Below are 20144 nucleotides of genomic sequence, written 5' to 3'. Positions count from 1 at the left end.
TGGTGCCCCTCAGGTTCAGGTGTAGACCATCCTGTTTATAGAGGTCCCACCGTCCCCAGAAAGAACCCCAGTTATCCAAAAACCGGAATCCCTCCCTCCTGCACCATCCCTGTAGCCACGCATTTAAGTGTTCTCTTTCCCTATTCCTCGAATCTCTATCACGTGGCACAGGTAACAAACCAGAGACAACAACTCTGTTCGTTCTAACTCTGAGCTTCCAACCTAGCTCCCTGAAAGCCTGTCTAACATCCTCGGCACTCCTCCTACCTATGTCGTTGGTGCCAATATGGACCACGACTTCGGGCTGCTCCCCCTCCCCCTCCAGGACCCGGAAAACACGATCAGAGACATCACGTACCCTTGCACCTGGGAGGCAACATACCAAACGTGAGTCTCTCTCGTTCCCACAAAACCGCCTATCTGTGCCCCTAACTATCGAGTCCCCAATTACTACTGCTCTGCTCTTCTTCACCCTTCCCTTCTGAGTAACGGGGACAGGCTCCGTGCCAGAGACCTGAGCCCCGTTACTTACCCCTGGTAAGTCATCCCCCCCACAAGTATCCAAAACACCAAGATGGTGACACCTTGAAAAATGCCCATATTACAGAGGAGGAAGTGCTGGATGTTTTGAAATGCATAAAGATGGATAAATCTGGGAAGCTAGAGAAGTGATTGCTGGGCCTCTTGGAGATATTTGTATCATTGATAGTCACAGGTGAGGTGCCGGAAGACTGGAGGTTGGCAAACATGGTGCCCCTCTTTAAGAAGGGTAGTAAGGACAAGCCATGAAATGTAGACTAGTGAGCCTGACCTCTGGTGGGCAAGTTGTTGGAGGGAATCCTGAGGGACAGGATGTACATGTATTTGGAAAAGCAAGGACTGATTAGGGATAGTCAACATGGCTTTGTGGGTGGGAAATCATGTCTCACAAACTTGATTGCGTATTTTGAAGAAGTAACAGAAGATTGGAGGAGGGCAGAGTAGCAGTTGGGATCTATATGGACTTCAGTAAGGCATCCGACAAGGTTCCCTATGGGAGACTGGTTTGCAAGGTTAGATCTCACGGAATACAGGGAAAACTAGCCATTTGGATACAGAACTGGCTCTAAAGGTAGAAGACAGAGGGTGGTGGTGGATGGTTGCTTCAGACAGGAGGCCTGTGACCAGTGGAGTGTCACAAGGATCGGTGCTGGGCCCTCTACTTTTTGTCATTTACATAAATGATTTGGATGTGAGCATAAGAGGTACAGTTAGTAAGTTTGCAGATGACACCAAAATTGGAGGTGTAGTGGACAGTGAAGGTTACCTCAGATTACAATAGGATCTTGCAGATGGACCAGTGGGCCGAGACATGGCAGATGGAGTTTAATTCAGATAAATGAGTGGTGCTGCATTTTGGGAAAGCAAATCTTAGTGGGACTTATACACTTAATGGTAAGGTCCTAGGGAGTGTTGCTGAACAAAGAGACCTTGGAGTGCAGGTTCATAGATCCCTGAAAAAATTGAGTCGTAGGTAGATAGGATAGTGAAGGTGGCATTTGGTACGCTTTCCTTTATTGGTCACAGTATGGAGTACAGGAGTTGGGAGGTCATGTTGCGGCTGTACAGGACATTGGTAAAGCCACTGTTGGAATATTGCATGCAATTCTGGTCTCCTTCCTATTGGAAAGATGTTGTGAAACCTGAAAGGGTTCCGAAAAGATTTAAGAATGTTTAGACCCATATTAGGAATATTGCATTAATTTACTTAAGTTACTAAATCTATCACCACTGGGGGTTGCAAACTCTCCCAGGTTTACCATGAAACCTCAAGAGCTGTTGCAAGCAACCCAGGGAAACAAAAGCCAGAGAAAAAGGGTTTGTACTACTTGAACGAAGAGTCTACACAGATTGAGCACAATTTCTGGAATGATAGAATTTGAAGCCAACAATAAATCCTTCAAGGCCCCCATCTCCCAAAAGGTTCCATCAGTTGCGTTGACAAATCAGGAAAGCAGCTAAGATATTGTGCAAGCTTGCTTGATCATAAGTCCAAAGGCAGACAAAAAAAACAAAATTGAACAGTTTAGGTCCACATTCTACTAAATTCCAGAGAGTAGAGATCAATTTGAGATATTTATGATGATAAAAAGGCATGGATAAAATAGATGTGGAGCAGATGCTTCTTCTTGTGGGGCATTCTAGGACGAGGGGTCAAAAGTATTAGGATAAGGGGTAGCAAACTTAAAACACAGTGGAGGAGAAACTACTTCTCCCAAAGGGAGGTGAATCTGTGGAATTTGCTGCTCCAACATGGGGTGGATTGTGGGACAGTGAGTAAATTTAACAGTTAGACACATTTTTAAATTGCTAATGGGTTGAAGGGTTATGGAAAAAAGGCAAGAAAATGGGGTGAAGAGCATATCAGCCATGATCGAATAGCTTAATTCTGCCTCTATAATCTTATGAATTTAAGATAATCACAAAACATTAAATGGCAAAATAAAAGCATTGTTTAATATTTTAATAGTTGAAACCAAACAACTATGCTTTATACATGGATGCTCCAGTCCCTTTTGATTGTGGAGTTTGACAAAGATTAACTTATGGTTTAGGTTGATCTAGTCTCTGTTCGAGAGAGTGTGGGTAACTTCATATTGAGCATTTTCAGCATTGGCAGGGCAATGTCAGAATTGGCTTTGTGCCTTAAAAATATTAGAATTGATGATAAAGATATTGCCATTTGGGTCTGTAAAAGATTGATTTTCCTTCAAGCACTAGGATCCAGCTTGCAAGTCCAAGGCTAGTTCAGATTTCCCTGTGGTTCACATTCCCCATGTTCAGCCAGCTGTACATTACAGCCTTTGTTCCCTGGAATCCTTAAATGTGAACTAAATCACTAACCCAATGAAGCTAAACTCTAGTGAGTATGCTGTCAATGCCAGGTGTGCAATACAAATGCAAAATAGGCATGCCAGAATAATGGACTCTATTATGCTATTTTAGAGATTCAGAACAGCCTCTGTAGACTTCAGCTACCTTGTTCTTAAACCTCCTCCAAAAGCCAATTAGCAAGTTCTACTCTTAAACTCTTTTCATCAGGTGCTTATCCAATTCCCTTTCGTAAAGCACAATTTTGAATCTGGTCAGTGTTTCTGGTGGTACATTCCAGACCAGAAGCGCTTGATATGTAAAGTGTATCCTTGTGCTGCCTTTGATTCTTCTCCAATAATCTTAAAATTGGGTCCGGTTTCTCAACTAGTAAAAATATAGTTTCCCCTTATCTGGGTAGGCCTTGCAGGATTTAAAAAACCTCTACATCTTCACTCAAGAGGAAAGAACTTCTCCAATCTATCTGCATCAGAAATTGGTCATCTCTGGAAATTAACTTTCAAATTTTTTCTGCTCCATTATTAAAGGCATTTCAAATGCCAGATCAAGTACTTGTTAATTTGATCAAGCTTAATCATGAAGTAATTACAGATAGTAATCAGCTTTATCGATATAAGATTTAAAATCATAGAAATGTTTGAAAAGTTTCTTTAAAATGTTTTTATAGAAAGGTAACATAATGACAAAAATTTTTAAAAAAAAGTGTTAGACTTGTGAAACAAGTTAGCATGAACTTCCAAAGGGTTAAAAACAGAATCAAAAATAACTAGACTGTTTTACAAAGTAATAAAATGATTGAAAGACAGGCTGATTTCAGCTGTATTTATGAAATTAGAGGTTTTGCATGCACATCACAAATCTGTATTCATATTAAAAACAACTTGGTTGGACATGTTGAGACACTTCTCAGGTGAGACTGAAATTGTTTCTCTGGCCCAAAGATCTGAGTGTAGTGATACAAGAGTAATCTTACACACCTTTGTGATAGTCAAGCAAAATAAACCAGGCCATGTGGGTTTCAATACTTAAGGTTTAACAGTGCTTATTTAGAATTCATAAGAGGCAGGTTGAGCACTCTTGTGGTTCAGTGGTAACATCCCTACCACTGGACCAAGAGATCAGGTTTCAAGTTCCACCTGCTCTTAAAAAAATGAGGCAGGTTACCAATGGATTTTGTATTTAACTTTCAAATTTAGTACTGACCTTTCCTATCCAAAAGGTGGCAGTGCTAGAGGGCAAGTAGTAAGAGGAAGAGAGCTGTATGAAAATGGCTCAGCCTTCATTATCTTTTAATTTACATTCAATTTACTAACTGAAATGTTTTGAGACTGATGAAACTACAGAAGTGATGGGGGGGGGGGGGGGGGAAGAGATGGATTAGTTAAAGGCACAATTTCAAAATACAATGCATGCCAAAGATATTTAGCTATATTACAATATTTGGAAATAAGCTGCTATTAACAGTGACTTACTGGAAGTATGCAAGCCATAGAAAAGGAAAGCAAGTCCCTCAAAATTATAAACACACCTAAAGATACATTGAAATTTTCCAAACCAAAATATTGGATATTTTAATATTCAATTTAAGCAAAATTACTGCACTCATACCTGGTGATGGCTCTGCTTCTGGCATGGTTATAGCTCTCCAATCTCCCATAGCAAGTAAGCAGCCTGATTAATTGCACAACCAGTTCAGCTGTAACACATACAATTCACCGATTTAAATATGTCGATGCAGGCAACACCTAAAAATAGAAAGTAACGCCCCAAAAATCTTTAAAAAATGGCAGAGTATGTTAGCAATGCAATGGCATTATCAAAATTAAACTGATTTTGGAACACTGATCTATTTTGGGTGGTGGCTAAAACGATTGTTAAAGTAATTCAGGAGGCATTGGATTATAGCTAGAGGAACATACATTTTAGACAGTATTCCCTTTGGAGTGTGACAAAGGAAGTTGGTGTGATCTTCAGTCAGACTAAAAACAAAAAAAAAATCTGTAACTTTTACCAGTTCGATTGATTTAGGGTAGAGTAGAAAGGAGTTGATTTGTTGAAATATACAAAGTCCTGGAGGAATCATGAGCACTTCAGATGCTCTAATGTTAAAGACATGCTTCCCATTAACAGTATTAGCACTTCGCCTTTAGAAAAAAAAGACAGTAAACAAACAGAAGAGTTTAAAACCAACAGTTTATAGCTTTAGGTTTAAAGACTAGGCAATGTAGAATCCAGCAGGTAGTCTCTCCTATTTGAAGCTACTTGATAGATCTGAAACATTTCACCGAGTGGCTCTCCTTGTGCAGCCCTTCGACCACTTCAGGGCCTCATGCCACTTCTGCCTTTTAACGACAGGGAGGTAATTTTTTTTTTTTTTTTACGCTTGAGGAAACCCAGTCATTTTAAAAATGGCCATTTTGGAGGCCTCTCCAATTTCAATCTCCAGTAAGTCATTCCTCTCTAAATCACCCCAATTTCCCGAATCTGGTGATGAGCATCCGAACATTGCTGTGGGATTCCTGTTAATGTAATTGGGAGCTGATCTGTGAGCTTGAGTCAAAAGATCTAAGGGAGCTGACAGGGTAGATAGATATATTTTCATATGGAAAGGTTATCACCTTACATTGATTAATATTACACCTTTATGAAATAAAATTAACCAATACTACCCTACCCTTGCTACAGGGTGTTGCTGAGCATTTCAGGTGATCAACTTTCAGAACAGGAGAAATACAGAGCAGCTGAGTTGTCTTAATATCAAGTCAAGTGGATTTCAGATTCCAGAAAGTTTCTCTAAGGGTTGCACAGTTTGGACTTACACCCCATCACACCTGTGCAGGAGCATGCTGGAAATCAAACTTCACTATTCCTGGAGTTGTCACAGAGGTTTAAGATTAGAGGCAAATTTTGCAACACATCCAGATTTACTTTTTAGACCCAATTTAACAGGATCAGGTTTTTTGTACTTGATTAGTATTTATTATAAATGAAAATTATTCTATCTACGAGCAAATAAACTGCTGATCCAATTACTGGTTAAAACCAACCCCAAAATAAACATTGAACACACAGAAGAAAACATTACTGTAATAGGCGATGAGCAGAAGAAACCTGAGAAGACAACTCAATGGCTCCTGACCACAGGGTTTGCCAAGATGATCCTTTACTCATTACGACATGCTATTGAACCTCTCCAGGTATGTTCCATTTCCTTGTGGCACTGAGCGATTATTCTAAATTATAAAGTCTGACTCACTGGTCAAAAGCTACAGCAACTGTTGAAGAAAAATAAACTGGCTTCCTTCAGGCTATAAATTGTATTTACAATAAATGTTGGTAGCTTGCAATTAGAAAGTGCAACAATTCCTTTCACAATCCTGGTCGTTTTTTTAAAGTGTCCTTTTTCCACTTACAGTCCGCAATCAAAAAAAAAACTATCAAGATACACAATCTTAACACCATTGGTGTTAAGAATGAGGAGTGATCTTATTGAAAGAAGAACCAGAGAGAATCCTAGAGTAGCATTTACTGTGGAGGAGGACATGGAAGTTCAAGAACGTGGGGAAATAAATAATATGGTCCTTAATGACTACTTTGCTTCAGTGTTCACTAGTGAGGGGCCGTGCAGTTTGGGAGGTCAGCGGGAAATGGGTTGATATGCTCAAACAGGTTGAGATTATGAAGGAGAATGTCCTGAAAATTGTGAAAAACACAAGGACAGATAAATCCCCTGGGCCAGAAGGGATATACTGAAAATGTGTTGCTGGAAAAGCGCAGCAGGTCAGGCAGCATCCAAGGAACAGGAGAATCGACATTTCGGGCATAAGCCCTTCTTCAGTCTTCACTTTCTCCCAGAAGGGATATTCCCAAGGTTGCAACAGGAAGCAAGGGAAGAGATTGCTGCACCTTTGGTGATGATCTTTGCATCCTCACTGTCCACTAGATGAGTGCCAGATGATTGGAGGGTGGCAAATGTTGTTTTTCCCTGTTCAAGAAAGGGAATAGGGATAATCTTGGGAATTACAGACCAGTTAGACATGTGGTGGGCAAATTATTGGAGAAGATTCTGAGAGGTAGGATTATGATTACTTGGAAAACCATAGTTTGATTAGAGGCAGTCAGCATGGCTTTCAGGGGCAGGTCATGCCTGAAGCCTATTTGAATTCTTCGAGGAGGTGACAAAAAAAAAAAAAACCCACCACATTGATGAAGGTAGAGCAGTAGATGTGGTGTATATGGATTTTAGTAAGACATTTGATAAAGTTCCCCATGGTAGACTCATTCAGAAAACAAGGATTCATAGGATACAGGGAAATTTGGCTGTCCGGATATAGAATTGGCTGGTCCATAGAAGACAAAGGGTGGTGGTAGTAGATGAACAGTATTCAGCCTGAAACTCTAACCAGTGGTGTTCCACAGGGACCTGTTCTAGGACCTCTGCTCTTTAGTGAGTTTTATAAGTGACTTGGATGAGGAAGTGGAAGGGTAGATGATGGCACAAAGGTTGGAGTGGTGGTGGATAGTGTGGAGGGCTGCTGTAGGTTACAACAAGACATTGACAGGATGTAGAACCAGGCTGATAAAATGGCAGATGGAGTTCAACATGGACAAAATGTAAAAGAATTCATTTTGGAAGGCTGGTTTTGAACACGGATTACAGGCTTAAAGGCAGGATTCTTGGCATTGTGGAAGAGGAGAGAGCTCTTGGGGTCCATGTCCATAAATCCCTCAAAGTTGCCATCCAAGTTGATAGGATTGTTAAGATTTGAGGTGTTGACTTCTGTTAGTGAGGTAATTGCATTTAAGAGCAGTGAGGTTAGGCTGCAGCTCTACAGAGCCCTGGTTAGACTACACTTGGAATACTGTGTTCCATTCTGGTTGCCTCATTTATAGAAAAGGATGTGGAAGCTTTAGAGAGGGTGCAGAGGAGATTTACCAGGACGCTGCCTGGACTGGAGGGCATGTCTTAAGAAAGGCTGAGGAAGCTAGGGCTTTTCTCATTGGAATGAAGAAGGATGAAAGGTGACTGGATAAAGGTGTACAAGATGAGGGGCATAGATAGTGAAAAGTCAGAGACATTTTCCCAGAGCAGAAAAAGACTATCACAAGGGAGCATAATTTTAAGGTGATTGGAGGAAGGATCGGGGAGATGTCAGAGGTTGGTTCTTTACACAGAATGGTGGGTGCATGGAATGCATTGCCAGCTGTGGTAGTAGAATCAGATACATTAGGGACATTTAAGCAACTTTTGGATAGGCACACAGATGATAGTAAAATGTAAGGTATGTAGGTGAGATTGATCTTAGAGTCGGATAAAAAGGTTAGCACAACATCAAGGACTGAAGGGTCTGTACTGTTCTACGTTCCATATCTTGAAAAAAAATGTCCATTTCACAAAAGTGGTGGTGCTAGAGATTAAATCAGAAAAAGGTACATAAATTCCTAGGATCTAATCAGGTGTTCCCAGACCTTTGTGGGAAGCTAGGGAAGTAATTGCGGGGAGAAGTTCGCATCATTGATAGCCACGGGTAATGTGCCAGAAGGTTGACGGTTGGCTAAGAAGAGTAGTAAGGAATTGCCATGGAACAATCGACTAGTGAGCCAGACTTATCAGTGATGGTTAATTTGTTAGAGGGGATTCTGAGGAACACTATTCACGTACATTTGGAAAAGCAAAAATCTGATAAGGATTGGTGTATGGGAAATACTAACTTGAGTTGTTTTGAAGTAGTAACAAAGAGGATTGATAAAGATAAGAGTGGTGGAGGTTGTCTATATGGACTTCAGTAAGGTGTTTAACAAGATTCTGCATGGTAGGCCAGATTCACATGGAATCCAGCAGGAAAGACTAAAGTGGTGCCACTATTTAAAATGGCAAGGACAATCCATGGAACTATAGACCAGTGAGTCGGATGTCTGTGGTGGGCAGGTTGGAGGAAATCCTAAGGGATTTGAAAGGCAAGGAATGATTAGGGATAGTCAACAATATGGCTTTGTGCGTGGGAAATCATGTCTCACAAACTTGATTGAGTTTTTTGAAGTTAAAAAAAGAAGATTGATAAGGGCAGAGCAGTAGACGTGATCTAGATGGACTTCAGTAAGGCGTTCGACAAGGTTCCCCATGGGAGACTGATTATTTCATGAGACCTAACCTTGCTAAAGGGAGAACTAGCCATTTGGATACAGAACTGGCTCAAAAGGTGGAAGACAGAGGGTGGTGGAAGAGGGTTGCTGTTCAGACTGGAGGCCTGTGACTTGTGGAGTGCCACAAGGATCAGTACTGGGTCCTCTACTGTTTGTCACTTATATCATTGATTTGGAGGTGAACATAGGAGGTATAGTTAGTAAGTTTGCACATGGAATCCTGCAGGAAAGGCTAACGTGGGGCCACTATTTAAAGTTGTAATGACAATCCGTGGTACTATAGACCAGTGAGCTGGATGTCTGTGGTGGGCAGGTTGGAGGGAACCCTAAGGGACAGGAGGTGCAGTAGACAGTGAAGGAGGTTACCTCAAAGTACAACAGGTTCTTGATCAGATGGGCCAGTGGGCTGAGGAGCGGCAGATGAAATTTAATTTAGATAAATGCCAGGTGCTGCATTTTGGAAAGTCAAATCAGGTTGGGATATCTGGTCAGCATGGACGAGTTGGACCAAAACCTCTGTTTCCATGTTGTACATCTATGATTCTGACTCTAACTAGGCAACTGGATATAAAATTGGCTTGAAGGTAGGAGACAAGGTAGTGGTGGCGAGTTATTTTTCAGACTGGAGGCTTGTGATTGGTGGTGTGTCACAAGGATTGGTGCTAGGTCCATTGATTTTCGTCATTTATAAAATGATTTGGATGCAAAAAACAGCAGGTAACACCAAAATTGGTGGCAGAGAGGACAGCAAAGGTTACCTCAAAAGTACAATATTACCTTGATCAGATGAGCCAATGGACTGAGGAGTGGCAAATGGAGTTTAATTTAGGTGGAGGTGAGGTGTTGTATTTTGGCAAGACAAATCAGAACAGGATATATACACTTAAATGGTAGGGACCTGGGAATGTTGCTGAACAAAGATCCCGCCATGAGAGTGCATAGTTCTTTGAAAGTGGAGTCGGAGACAGACAGGGTGGTGAAGGCAGCATTTGTCACACTTGCCTTTGTTGGACAGTGCATTGAGTATAAGAGTTGGGATGGCACATTGCGGCCAGAGGACATTGGTGAGGCCACTTTTGGGATACTCCCTTCAGGTCTGGTCTCCCGGCTATAGGAAGGATGTTGCAAAACTTGCAAGGGTGCAGAAACAATTTACAAAGATGGTGCCAGAATTGAAAAGTTTGAGCTATTCGTGGACACTAAATATGCTGCAGTTTTTTTTTAAAAACCCTGGAGCAAAAGGAGGCAGAGGGGTGACCTTATATAGATTTTTTTAAAAAATCATGAGGGGAATGGAAAAGGCGAATAGCCAAGGTCTTTTCTCCAGGGTAGGAGAGTCCAAAACCAGAGGGTAAAAGGTTTAAGGTGAGGCCTGAAAAGATTTAAAAAAAAAAGAGACTGAAGGGGCAACATTTTTGAGAGGGTAGTATGTATAGAATGACCTATGACAGGAAGTGAGAGGCCGGTAAAATTACATTTAAAGCAAAAGGGCACCTGGATGGGTATATGAATAGGAAGGGTTTGGAGGGATATGGGCCGAATGCTGGCAAATGGGACTAGATCAGTTTAGATATATCTGGTTGGCATGAATGGTTTGCAGTGAAGTGTTTCTGTGCTGTATAATACTAATGATTCTATAATTTGTTGCTTCGTATGGGTGAGACTGAAACATCAATACACAAAATAAAGGTTATGAAGGACAGAGACTTGAAATTAAAATAGTGGCCGACCGATTGACCCTGCTTTGATGCCAAAAAAAGGAGCAAGTGGCCTACACTTGTGGTGGTGCCTTCCAGAATTTGTGACCAACTATACAGGATGGTACTCACCTTGAGGGATGCTTGCAGGCTGCTGTGCCATGCACCTGCAATCCTGTTCTTCCAGACAGTTAAGGTAATTTAGAATTAGAATCCCTACAGTGTGAAAACAGACCCTTCGGCCCAACAAGTCCACACCGACCCTCCGAAGAGTATCCCACCCAGACCCACTCCCCTACCCTATTACTCTACATTTCCCAGCTAGTGCACCTAACCCACACATCCCTGAACACTACAGGCAATTTAGCATAGCCAATTCACCTAACCTACACATCTCTGGACTATGGGAGGAAACCCGAGCACCGGGAGGAAACCCACATTAGACACGGGGAGAATGTGTAAACTTCACACAGACAGTCGCCAGAGGCTAGAATCAAAGCCAGTTCCCTGGCACTGAGACAACAGTGCTAACCACTGAGCCACCGTGCCACCCTAAACAAAATAAATAAAAAACTTCAAAGAATTTAATTTAAAAACCCTTAAAATCACCAGAAATAAGCAGACTGTGAAAAGAACTTAATTATTTGCAAAGATTACTGAAGTTAATTACAAGTATAGCCAGTGAGCCCGGTTAATTCATGAATATTCAGCTTCAAATTTCTTCTTGACATTTTATAAGTCTCAAATTGGATAATGCTTGCAACTTGGATGTTCTGCAGCTAGCTCGCTGACCTCTTAATAAGATGATGAGTGAATCAGATGACTTTGACAGACCTAAATTGTTGCCAAGAACAAACATTGATTGCTTCCCATAACACAACCATTTCAACGCGTTCACTTCTATCAGCTAGTTAGGTCTATATTACAACATTAATTGGGTTTATGGACTTTGGCAGGGAGTGATTTACCACTGAAAACAATTGTCAAGTAAAAAGCTGGAGCCACTACAATACTACCATAAGACAGAGGATCAGGCCATTCAGCCCATTGAGTCTGTTAGTCTGTGGCTGATTGGTTTCGCAAAACCATTCTCCTGCTTTCTCTCCTGGATCCCCTTTACAATCAAGAACCTATTTTAAATATATTGAATGACCTGGCCATCACAGCCTTCTGTGACAGTGAATTCATATCTGTTAAAATAACAAAGCACCATTTTGATTTTACATCACTAGAACAAGTAACTAAACAAATAGCCAAATTTAAACACTCCTCAAACAACCTAAGAATTGTTGAATAAACTTAGTTTTAGTTTTAAAGAAATTATATCCAATTAAATGCTATCACTCAGTCAAGACAGAATTCAATTCATGCATACCTCAAAAAAAATGATCTCCTCTCCATGGAGGTGTTGAACGAGCTCACTGATCAAGATCAAAATTCTAGTTCTGCAGTGATAGCAGAAAGGGTCATATTCTGGCACAAACACCGACATGTTCTTCTATTTGTCTGCTGTTACATGCCTTTAAGTTAATTAAGGGAGCAGATCTACTTTCACACCAAAAAGTAGATCAGTGTTTTGACCTTGTTTACCAGAGACAAAAAAAAGTATGCCAACTCTGCACAGTTTCTTTTCCACTGACTAAGCCATACAAGCAATCCATTCCAAGAAACACCTTCACTGGAAGAGACTCTTGCACGCTCCCAAATAGTTTAGTTTGAGCATCAGGAAGACAATGGTCATGGTTCAGGATGTTGTCAGTCTACATATATAGAATGAAGGACACGATACTGGAAGTTGACGGTTTTATGCATGTAGGATCCACAATTGTAGCTGTTACATCAAAGCAGAGTAAGAATGTGGAACAGCAGCAACCTGACTGAACTAAGTCTAGCTAGTCTTCCCTATCCATGCACTCGTCTATGGTATTGAGGCCTCAAATGATGTATGCCAGGCAGGAGAAAAAGGCTGAGCCTTCAGGCCTCAGACACAATATTCCCTCTAATCTAGATGGCCAGTGGGAGACTCTGTACAGTCCTGGAGTGTCTACAGTTCGCAGAAGCCGCTGCTGCACATGGATGTCGAAGGTTGGTACAGTCAGGAAAAATTTAGAGGCAATGTTGCCCTGAAGTATCTTCAGCGTCTCTGTAGGACAAGGTCTCCAACTCAGAGCCTGGAGCATGCTAATTCCATCAAGCAATGTCTCAAGTTGACGACAGCATGGCCAGCAGAAGGTTCGACACATACTGCTGATTGGCATGCCAGCAGAAATTAAAATAGCTAGCAAAGAACAGCTAAGTAAAAACGTTCATTAAACAGTGCAAATTCTCTGTTATTGTCCTCTTGCCAATGCCACACGACCATACTACAAATTTCCTGAGTCTCACTATACAATGCTCAGTTGACCACCACAGAATCTTACTGAATGCTTTTTAGAAATCCAAACAGACCAGAAAGAATGAGACGGAATGAGAGAGAATGGTGAGAAGCAGTGAACTAGATATGTAAAAAACAGATAAGTGTTTCTACAGGAATTTGAAAAGGAAAGAACATGTAAAGTTAGTATTGTTGCCTCCCACCGACTCCCACAGCTACCTGGATTACACCTCTTCCCACCCTCTCTTGAAAAAATTCCATCCCGTATTCCCAATTCCTCCGCTGTATCTGCTCCCAGGAAGACCAGTTCCACCACAGAACACACCAGATGGCCTCCTTCTTTAGAGACTGCAATTTCCCTTCCCACGTGGTTAAAGATACCCTCCAACGCATCTCGTCCACATCCCGCACCACCGCCCTCAGACCCAACCCCTCCAAACGTAACAAGGTCAGAACACCCCTGGTGCTCACCTTCCACCCTACCAACCTTCGCATAAACCAAATCAGCCGCCGACATTTCTGCCACCTCCAAAAAGACCCCACCACCACAGGGATATATTTCCCGCCCAACCCCTTTTCACCTTCTGCAAAGACCGTTCCCTCCGTGACTACCTGGTCAGGTCCATGCACCCCCCTACAACCCACCGTCCCATCCTGGCACTTTCCCCTGCCACCGCAGGAACTGTAAAACCTGCGCCCACACCTCCTCCCTCACCTCTATCCAAGGCCCTAAAGGAGCCTTCCACATCCATCAAAGTTTTACTTGCACATCCACTAACATCATTTATTACATCCATTGCTCCTGCTTTGGTCTCCTCTACATTGGGGAGACTGGGTGCCTCCTAGCAGAGCGCTTTAGGGAACATCTCCGGGACACCCACACCAATCAACCACACTGCCCCGTGGCACAACATTTCAACTCCAAAGTTTGTGTGAAGATTTGTAGCTTGGGTGCTCGTTGCTGTGGTTCTGTTCGCCGAGCTGGAAGTTTTTGTTGCAAACGTTTCGTCCCCTGGCTAGGCGACATCATCAGTGCTTGGGAGCCTCCTGCGAAGCGCTTCTTTGATGTTTCCTCCGGTGTTTATAGTGGTCTGTCCCTGCCGCTTCCGGTTGTCAGTTTCAGCTGTCCAGTGTAGTGGTTGGTATATTGGGTTCAGGTCGATGTGTTTGTTGATGGAGTTTGTGGATGAATGCCATGCCTCTAGGAATTGTTGGAGGCTCCCAAGCACTGATGATGTCGCCTAGCCAGGGGACGAAACGTTTGCAACAAAAACTTCCAGCTCGGCGAACAGAACCACAACAATTTCAACTCCCCCTCCCAATCTGTCGAGGACATGGAGGTCCTGGGCCTCCTTCACCGCCGCTCCCTCACCACCAGATGCCTGAGGAAGAACGCCTCATTTTCCGCCTCAGAACACTTCAACCCCAGGGCATCAATGTGGACTTCACCAGTTTCCTCATTTCCCCTTTCACCATCTTACCCTAGTTCCAAACTTCCAGCTCAGCACTGTCCCCATGACTTGTCCTACCTGCCTATTCCTTTTCCACCTATCCACTCCACCCTGACCTATCACCTTCATCCCCTCCCCCACTCACCCATTGTACTCCCCACCCTCCTCTAGCTTATCTCTCCACGCTTCAGGCTCACTGTCTTTATTCCTGAAGGGCTTTTGCCCGAAATATTGATTTCGCTGCTCCTTGGATGCTGCCTGAACTGCTGGGCTCTTCCAGCACCACTAATCCAGAATCTGGTTTCCAGCATCTGCAGTCATTGCTTTTACCTCTCTTTCTCTAGATGACCAGTGTTAATAGTAGGTAAGGAATGGCAGATGAACTGAATAAATTTTGCTTGTCTTCAGTATCGCGGATAAAAATTAATCTTCCAGTAATACCTTGTCTCCCTTTGACCTTAGTTACAGGTATCAGTGAAACTACAATCACGAGGGAAGTGGTATTAAGCAAATTGATACAGTTTATCCCAAAGCCCTAAGAAATGAAAGTGTGGTAGAAGCACTGTTGTGAACTTTCCAAAATTCATAAGATTCAGGAAAAATTCCAGACTGAATAAGTAGCCAATTTGTAGCCAGATAGCTCTATTCAAAGACGGAGGGGAGACAAAAAAAAAAAGCAGGAAACTATGAGCCAGTTAGCTTGGGACACCTTTTGTGGGGAAGATGTTAGAATTGATCACTAAACAGTTTGCACGTATGTATTTAAAGCTTCAGGTAATTAGAATTCACCGAGCCTCTTCCTAATCTCTAGCACCATAAGAACAGTGGCAGCAGACACAAGACCACCACAAGTTCCTTTCTAAGCCATTCTGATTTGGAACCACATCACTATTCCTTCAGTGTCACTGGGTCAAAGTCTTGACATTCTTAACAGCAAGAGTGCATCCCTCCCTCAAGACTGCAATATTCTAAGGCAGCTCACCAGTACTTCTTGCAGAACAATTAGGGATGGTCAAACAATGCTGACTAAGTCAGCAATGCTTTCTAGAGTCAGAGTCATAAAGATGCACAGCATAGAAACAGACCCTTCGGTCCAACTTGTCCATGCCGACCAGATATCCTAACCCAATCTAGTCCCACCTGCCAGCACCCAGCCCATATCCTTCCAAACCCTTCCTATTCATATACCCATCCAAATGCCTCTTAAATGTTGCAATTGTACCAGCCTCCACCACATCCTCTGGCAGCTCATTCCATACACGTACCACCCTCTGTGAAAACATTGTCCCTTAGGTCTCATATCTTGCCCCCCTTACCCTAAACCTATGTCCTAGAGTTCTGGACTCACCGACCCCAGAGAAAACCTCTACAAAAGGTCACCCCTCAGCCTCAGACGGTCCAGGGAAAACAGCCCCAACCTGGTCAGCCTCTCCCTATAGCTCAAATCCTCCAACCCTGGCAACATCCTTGAAAAGGGTTCAGAAAAGATTTACGAGTTTCACAACATCTTTCTGATAGGAAGGAGACCAGAATTGCATGCAATATTCCAACAGTGGCCTAACCAATGTCCTGTACAGCCGCAACATGACCTCCCAACTCCTGTACTCAATACTCTTGACCAATAAAGGAAAGCATACCAAACACCTTCTTCACTATCCTATCTACTTACAACTCCACTTTCAAGGTCTCTTACTTAAGAAACATAAAGAAACTTACTAATCTTAAAACTTGGATTGCAATTGTGTTGATTTTGTTAATACAGATTATGAAAACTCAACGCTTCAAACTAGTTGGCAGGAATGCCAACATGCGCTTCTACTTTGCAAGTAATTTTTCAGAACCATCTCAAATGAATTTTAGAAGACCACATGACATCAATTAAATGTATTAATTTCCTTTAATTAAGCTAGTCTCTTCCACCACTAAAATAAAATGCTTTATAGATGGGTTTTCACTTATGTAACTTACACGTAATTCACGACAGGCTGAGAAAACACTTGTAAGAGACTTTCTTCCATGGCATCTGGACTGGCTAGGCCATTATTCAATGTCTATACCTAATTACCCATGAAAGTGGTTGCAAACAGCCTTCTTGCTATCAGAGAGACTTGTGAATCCTCACAATACTGTTAAGTTTCAGAATCTCTCTCACTAACACAAAGTGATACAACTCTGCTTCAAGCTTTCATATTCATAGAAAGTATTTTTTCATAAAGCATTTGAGGCCATTGCTTTCCTTGTATCCCTGTGCTTTTTATAGCTCTTCACGTCTGTTGGATTAACCTTTGTCCTTGGATATTTGCACAAAATATCCAACAAGATTGATGGTCTTTAACCTTTTCATTGCTTAACTGCACAAATGAGAACACAGAAGTTTAAAATTCAGAACCACAGGGATTGTATGTTATGTACATTAATGACTTGGATGTGATGTAGAGGTATAATTAGTAGGTTTGCACATGGCACAACAATGGTGTTGTTGTATATAGTGAAGAGGATGGCCTCATGCTACATTGGGCAGAGAAATGGCAGATGGAATTTAATTCCAATAGGTGTGAGGGAATACATTTTGGGGGGTCTAATAAGGGAAGGATTACGCAATAAATGCTAAGTCCCTAAGGAGTACTAAGGAACAAAAAAGACATTTTATGTACAAGTCCATAGATCCCTGAAGGTGTCAGCATAAAGGATGCCTGCCCTCAGTAGCTGGAGGTGTAGAATATCAGTGCAATGAAATCTTGTTACAACTTCACAGATCATTGGTCAGGCTATAGAAGGACACAACTGAACAGGAAAGAGTGAAGAGGAGATTCACTAGATTACCTGGGATGAAAATTCTCAGTTACGATGGGAGATCAGATAGGAGAGTTTGTTTCTCTTGGAACAGAAGAGGCTGAGGGGGACCGGACTGAGGTATACAAAACAATGAGAGGCAAAGACAGATTGTGAGAATCATTTCCCAATGGCAGACATGTCTAAGAACACAGGACTTTTGATTAAAGGTGAGGAGCATGCAATTTCATTTAGGTGGTGATAAAAATATTGAACGTGTTGCCCTAGAGGGTGGAGGCAGTATTCTTGCAACATTTAAGAAACACGTGGATGAATACTTAAGAGGGCATAGCAGGCTATGGACCAAGTTCAGGTAAACGAGGTTAGTGCAGTTTGGTGTTGAGAGATAAATGGGAGGGAGGTGAGGAGAAAAGGTAGCAGAGTGCTCAGAAGGTAGATGGAGGCAGAGGTAATGGCGATAGGTCAGAGGGGAGGGTGAAGTAGATAGGTGGGAAGGAAGATGGACAGGTTGGATAGGTTACGAGGGCAGTGCTGAGCTGAAGAAGTTTTCCTCCTCTCTCTACAAAGATCTGAGTGTCTCAGTCTTAGCTACCTCCTCCCTAGCCCCACCCTCTCTTATTTATCTCTTCACCCCAGAGGCTCCCAGCCTCATCCCTAATGAAGGACTTTTGCCCAAAACGTTGATTCTCTTACTCCTTGGATGCTGCCTCACCTGCTGTGCTTTTCCAGCACCACATTCTCTACTCTGATCCCCAGCATCTGCCATCCTCAATTTCATCACTTTGGCCTTGGATGGGGTCCAGAGAAGACTTACAATCCTGGGGATGAAAAGCTTGTCACATAAGCAGTGGTTGAGGACACCGGGTCTGTATTTGGAGCTAAGGAGCATGATGGTGGGGATCTCAATGAAACTTAGAATACTGAGAGGCCAATAGAGAGTAAGACATGGAGAAGATGTTCCCACTGGTAGGTGAGACTAAGACATGAGGGCACAGCCTTAGAATGAAAGGAAACCCTATAGAACAGAGAGGAGGAATTTCTTCAGCCATAGGTTAATGAATCAGTGGAATGCATTGCCTCAGAAGGCAGTGGAGGACAAGTTACTGAGTGTACTAAGATAAGAAATAGGTAAGTCCTTGATTACCAAGAGGAGCAAGGTTTATGGAGAAGGCAGCAGAATGTGAAATCAGCAATAATTAAATGGCAGAGCAGACTCAATCAACCAAATTACCTCATTTTGCACCTATATTTTATGGTCTATCACACAAAGAACTTAAAGTTCATCAGTAGCAGTTTGCAATAGCAGAGTGATAATCAAATTAGGACGATCTTTTTAAAAACAATGACACTTGCATTGCAATAATCTAGTTTCATAGTTCCAACTCAAACTATTCTCAAAGTGGCTGAACAATTAAAAGCTCACAAAGAAGAATGACATTCTGTAGAATTCCTCTCCAGACTTATTTCGTTATAGGGGTTACACTGCTAAAACTACATGCTACTCAATTATCTTTTTGAACACCAAGCTCCAAATTAAATGCTGAAAATCTGCTTACAGCATCTAAGTCTTTCATTGGTAATCCTCTGCACAGATGGCCAGTCTATTAACACAAGAACATAACTGCCTGCAATCAGTGGGAGTGGCCTCAAACTGTTAGACAAATACACAGATCAAAGTGCAAACACACAGCACATTTTCCTTCAAAACAGAATGGATATACAAATCATTTTCTAGTGTATATTTCTGAAGCAGGGATTATGGTTGCATTCTTCCCTTGGAATTCTGTTGGCAGTGTGCAAACTATATTTTAATCAACACCCTGTGACCTACATTGATAGCATCCAAGAAATCATACAGCATCAAGGGCAAGGAGGGAGATTAATATTTAATTTTGCTTGATTTACCCTTTAACAGTAGAAAATACAGTACATCTATTCTTTGTTAAATCAAACTTGCATGACCTAAATCTTCAGATTAAGCTTTAAAAGCAAATCAGACATGGAATCTCAGAGAGACTCCTTGCAGAATTCTTTCATTTTAAAAGTGAGTGTTCATCTTACGATTCTATATCATTTTTTGCTTATCCCATCTCCTAACTCTATAATGGAGTGAAGATACCCAGAAGAGATGCACATAGAGAGTTAATTTAGCTTAAGCATGGAATATAACTTCAAACCTATGGTAAATTGCACCAATTCAAAATGCAACTGGTTGCAAGGGGCCATACTGTTTTGTTAGACAAGGTGCAGTGTCATAACATTGTCAGGCATAAAAGTGACCTGATGTAATGAACAGGATGTTCGTACCAGATAAGAAAATTCAATGCCTTCAATGTGCTCATCCTTCGACAAACTGAAGCACTTCTGGAACAGCATTTCAACCTTGAGACAAAGGTCATAGGTTACTGGCAGCAGCAATCCCTACCCTTTATGCAGTTCAGGGATTTTGATAACCCACAGCAGGCCCTTCAGTTTTAGAGTACCATCAGCAGTGCCTTCCAAGAAAGGCAGTCTAAAACTGTTCAGGGGAGGTTCGTGAGGATGGCACCAAGAATGAAAAGTTTAAGATTTCATTTCATCCCCTAAAGTGTGGAAACAGGCCCTTCAGCCTAACCTAACTTTAAGGCATCAGCTTTATGAAATATTATGAGGGGAAAACAAGGTAGCTTGGATGGAGAGATGAGAATTTGAGCCTTGACACCAGGCATAAAGCCATAGCAACCTTTTTAAAAACAGGAATGGATTGAACATCAGGGATGCTCAAGAAAAAGCCACTGGAGGAATATGGGTATAGTGAAGGGTTGATCAACTGGA

The 20144-nt window shown here is 42.0% G+C and overlaps 1 protein-coding gene across 8 annotated transcripts in view; it reads right to left on the bottom strand.

Moving 5' to 3' along the window:
* Positions 1-20144, bottom strand: part of LOC122554109 (afadin- and alpha-actinin-binding protein) — a 62751-nt gene that overhangs the window by 30874 nt on the left and 11733 nt on the right. For 7 of the 8 annotated variants that reach the window (XM_043698600.2, XM_043698601.2, XM_043698605.2 and 4 more), the window contains one exon: positions 4480-4567. In XM_043698600.2, the coding sequence (XP_043554535.2) occupies positions 4480-4528 (49 nt within the window). In that variant the 5' untranslated portion in view covers positions 4529-4567. Of the gene's footprint in view, positions 1-4479; positions 4617-20144 lie in introns of all 8 variants that reach the window. The other variant, XM_043698604.2, reaches the window with a different exon arrangement.

Source organism: Chiloscyllium plagiosum, unplaced genomic scaffold (genome assembly GCF_037043375.1).
Source record: "Chiloscyllium plagiosum isolate Xiang-an unplaced genomic scaffold, Cpla_swu_hap1 HiC_scaffold_9, whole genome shotgun sequence".
Classification (NCBI taxonomy): Eukaryota; Metazoa; Chordata; class Chondrichthyes; order Orectolobiformes; family Hemiscylliidae; genus Chiloscyllium; species Chiloscyllium plagiosum.
This window is presented reverse-complemented; position numbering and strand designations above follow the sequence as displayed.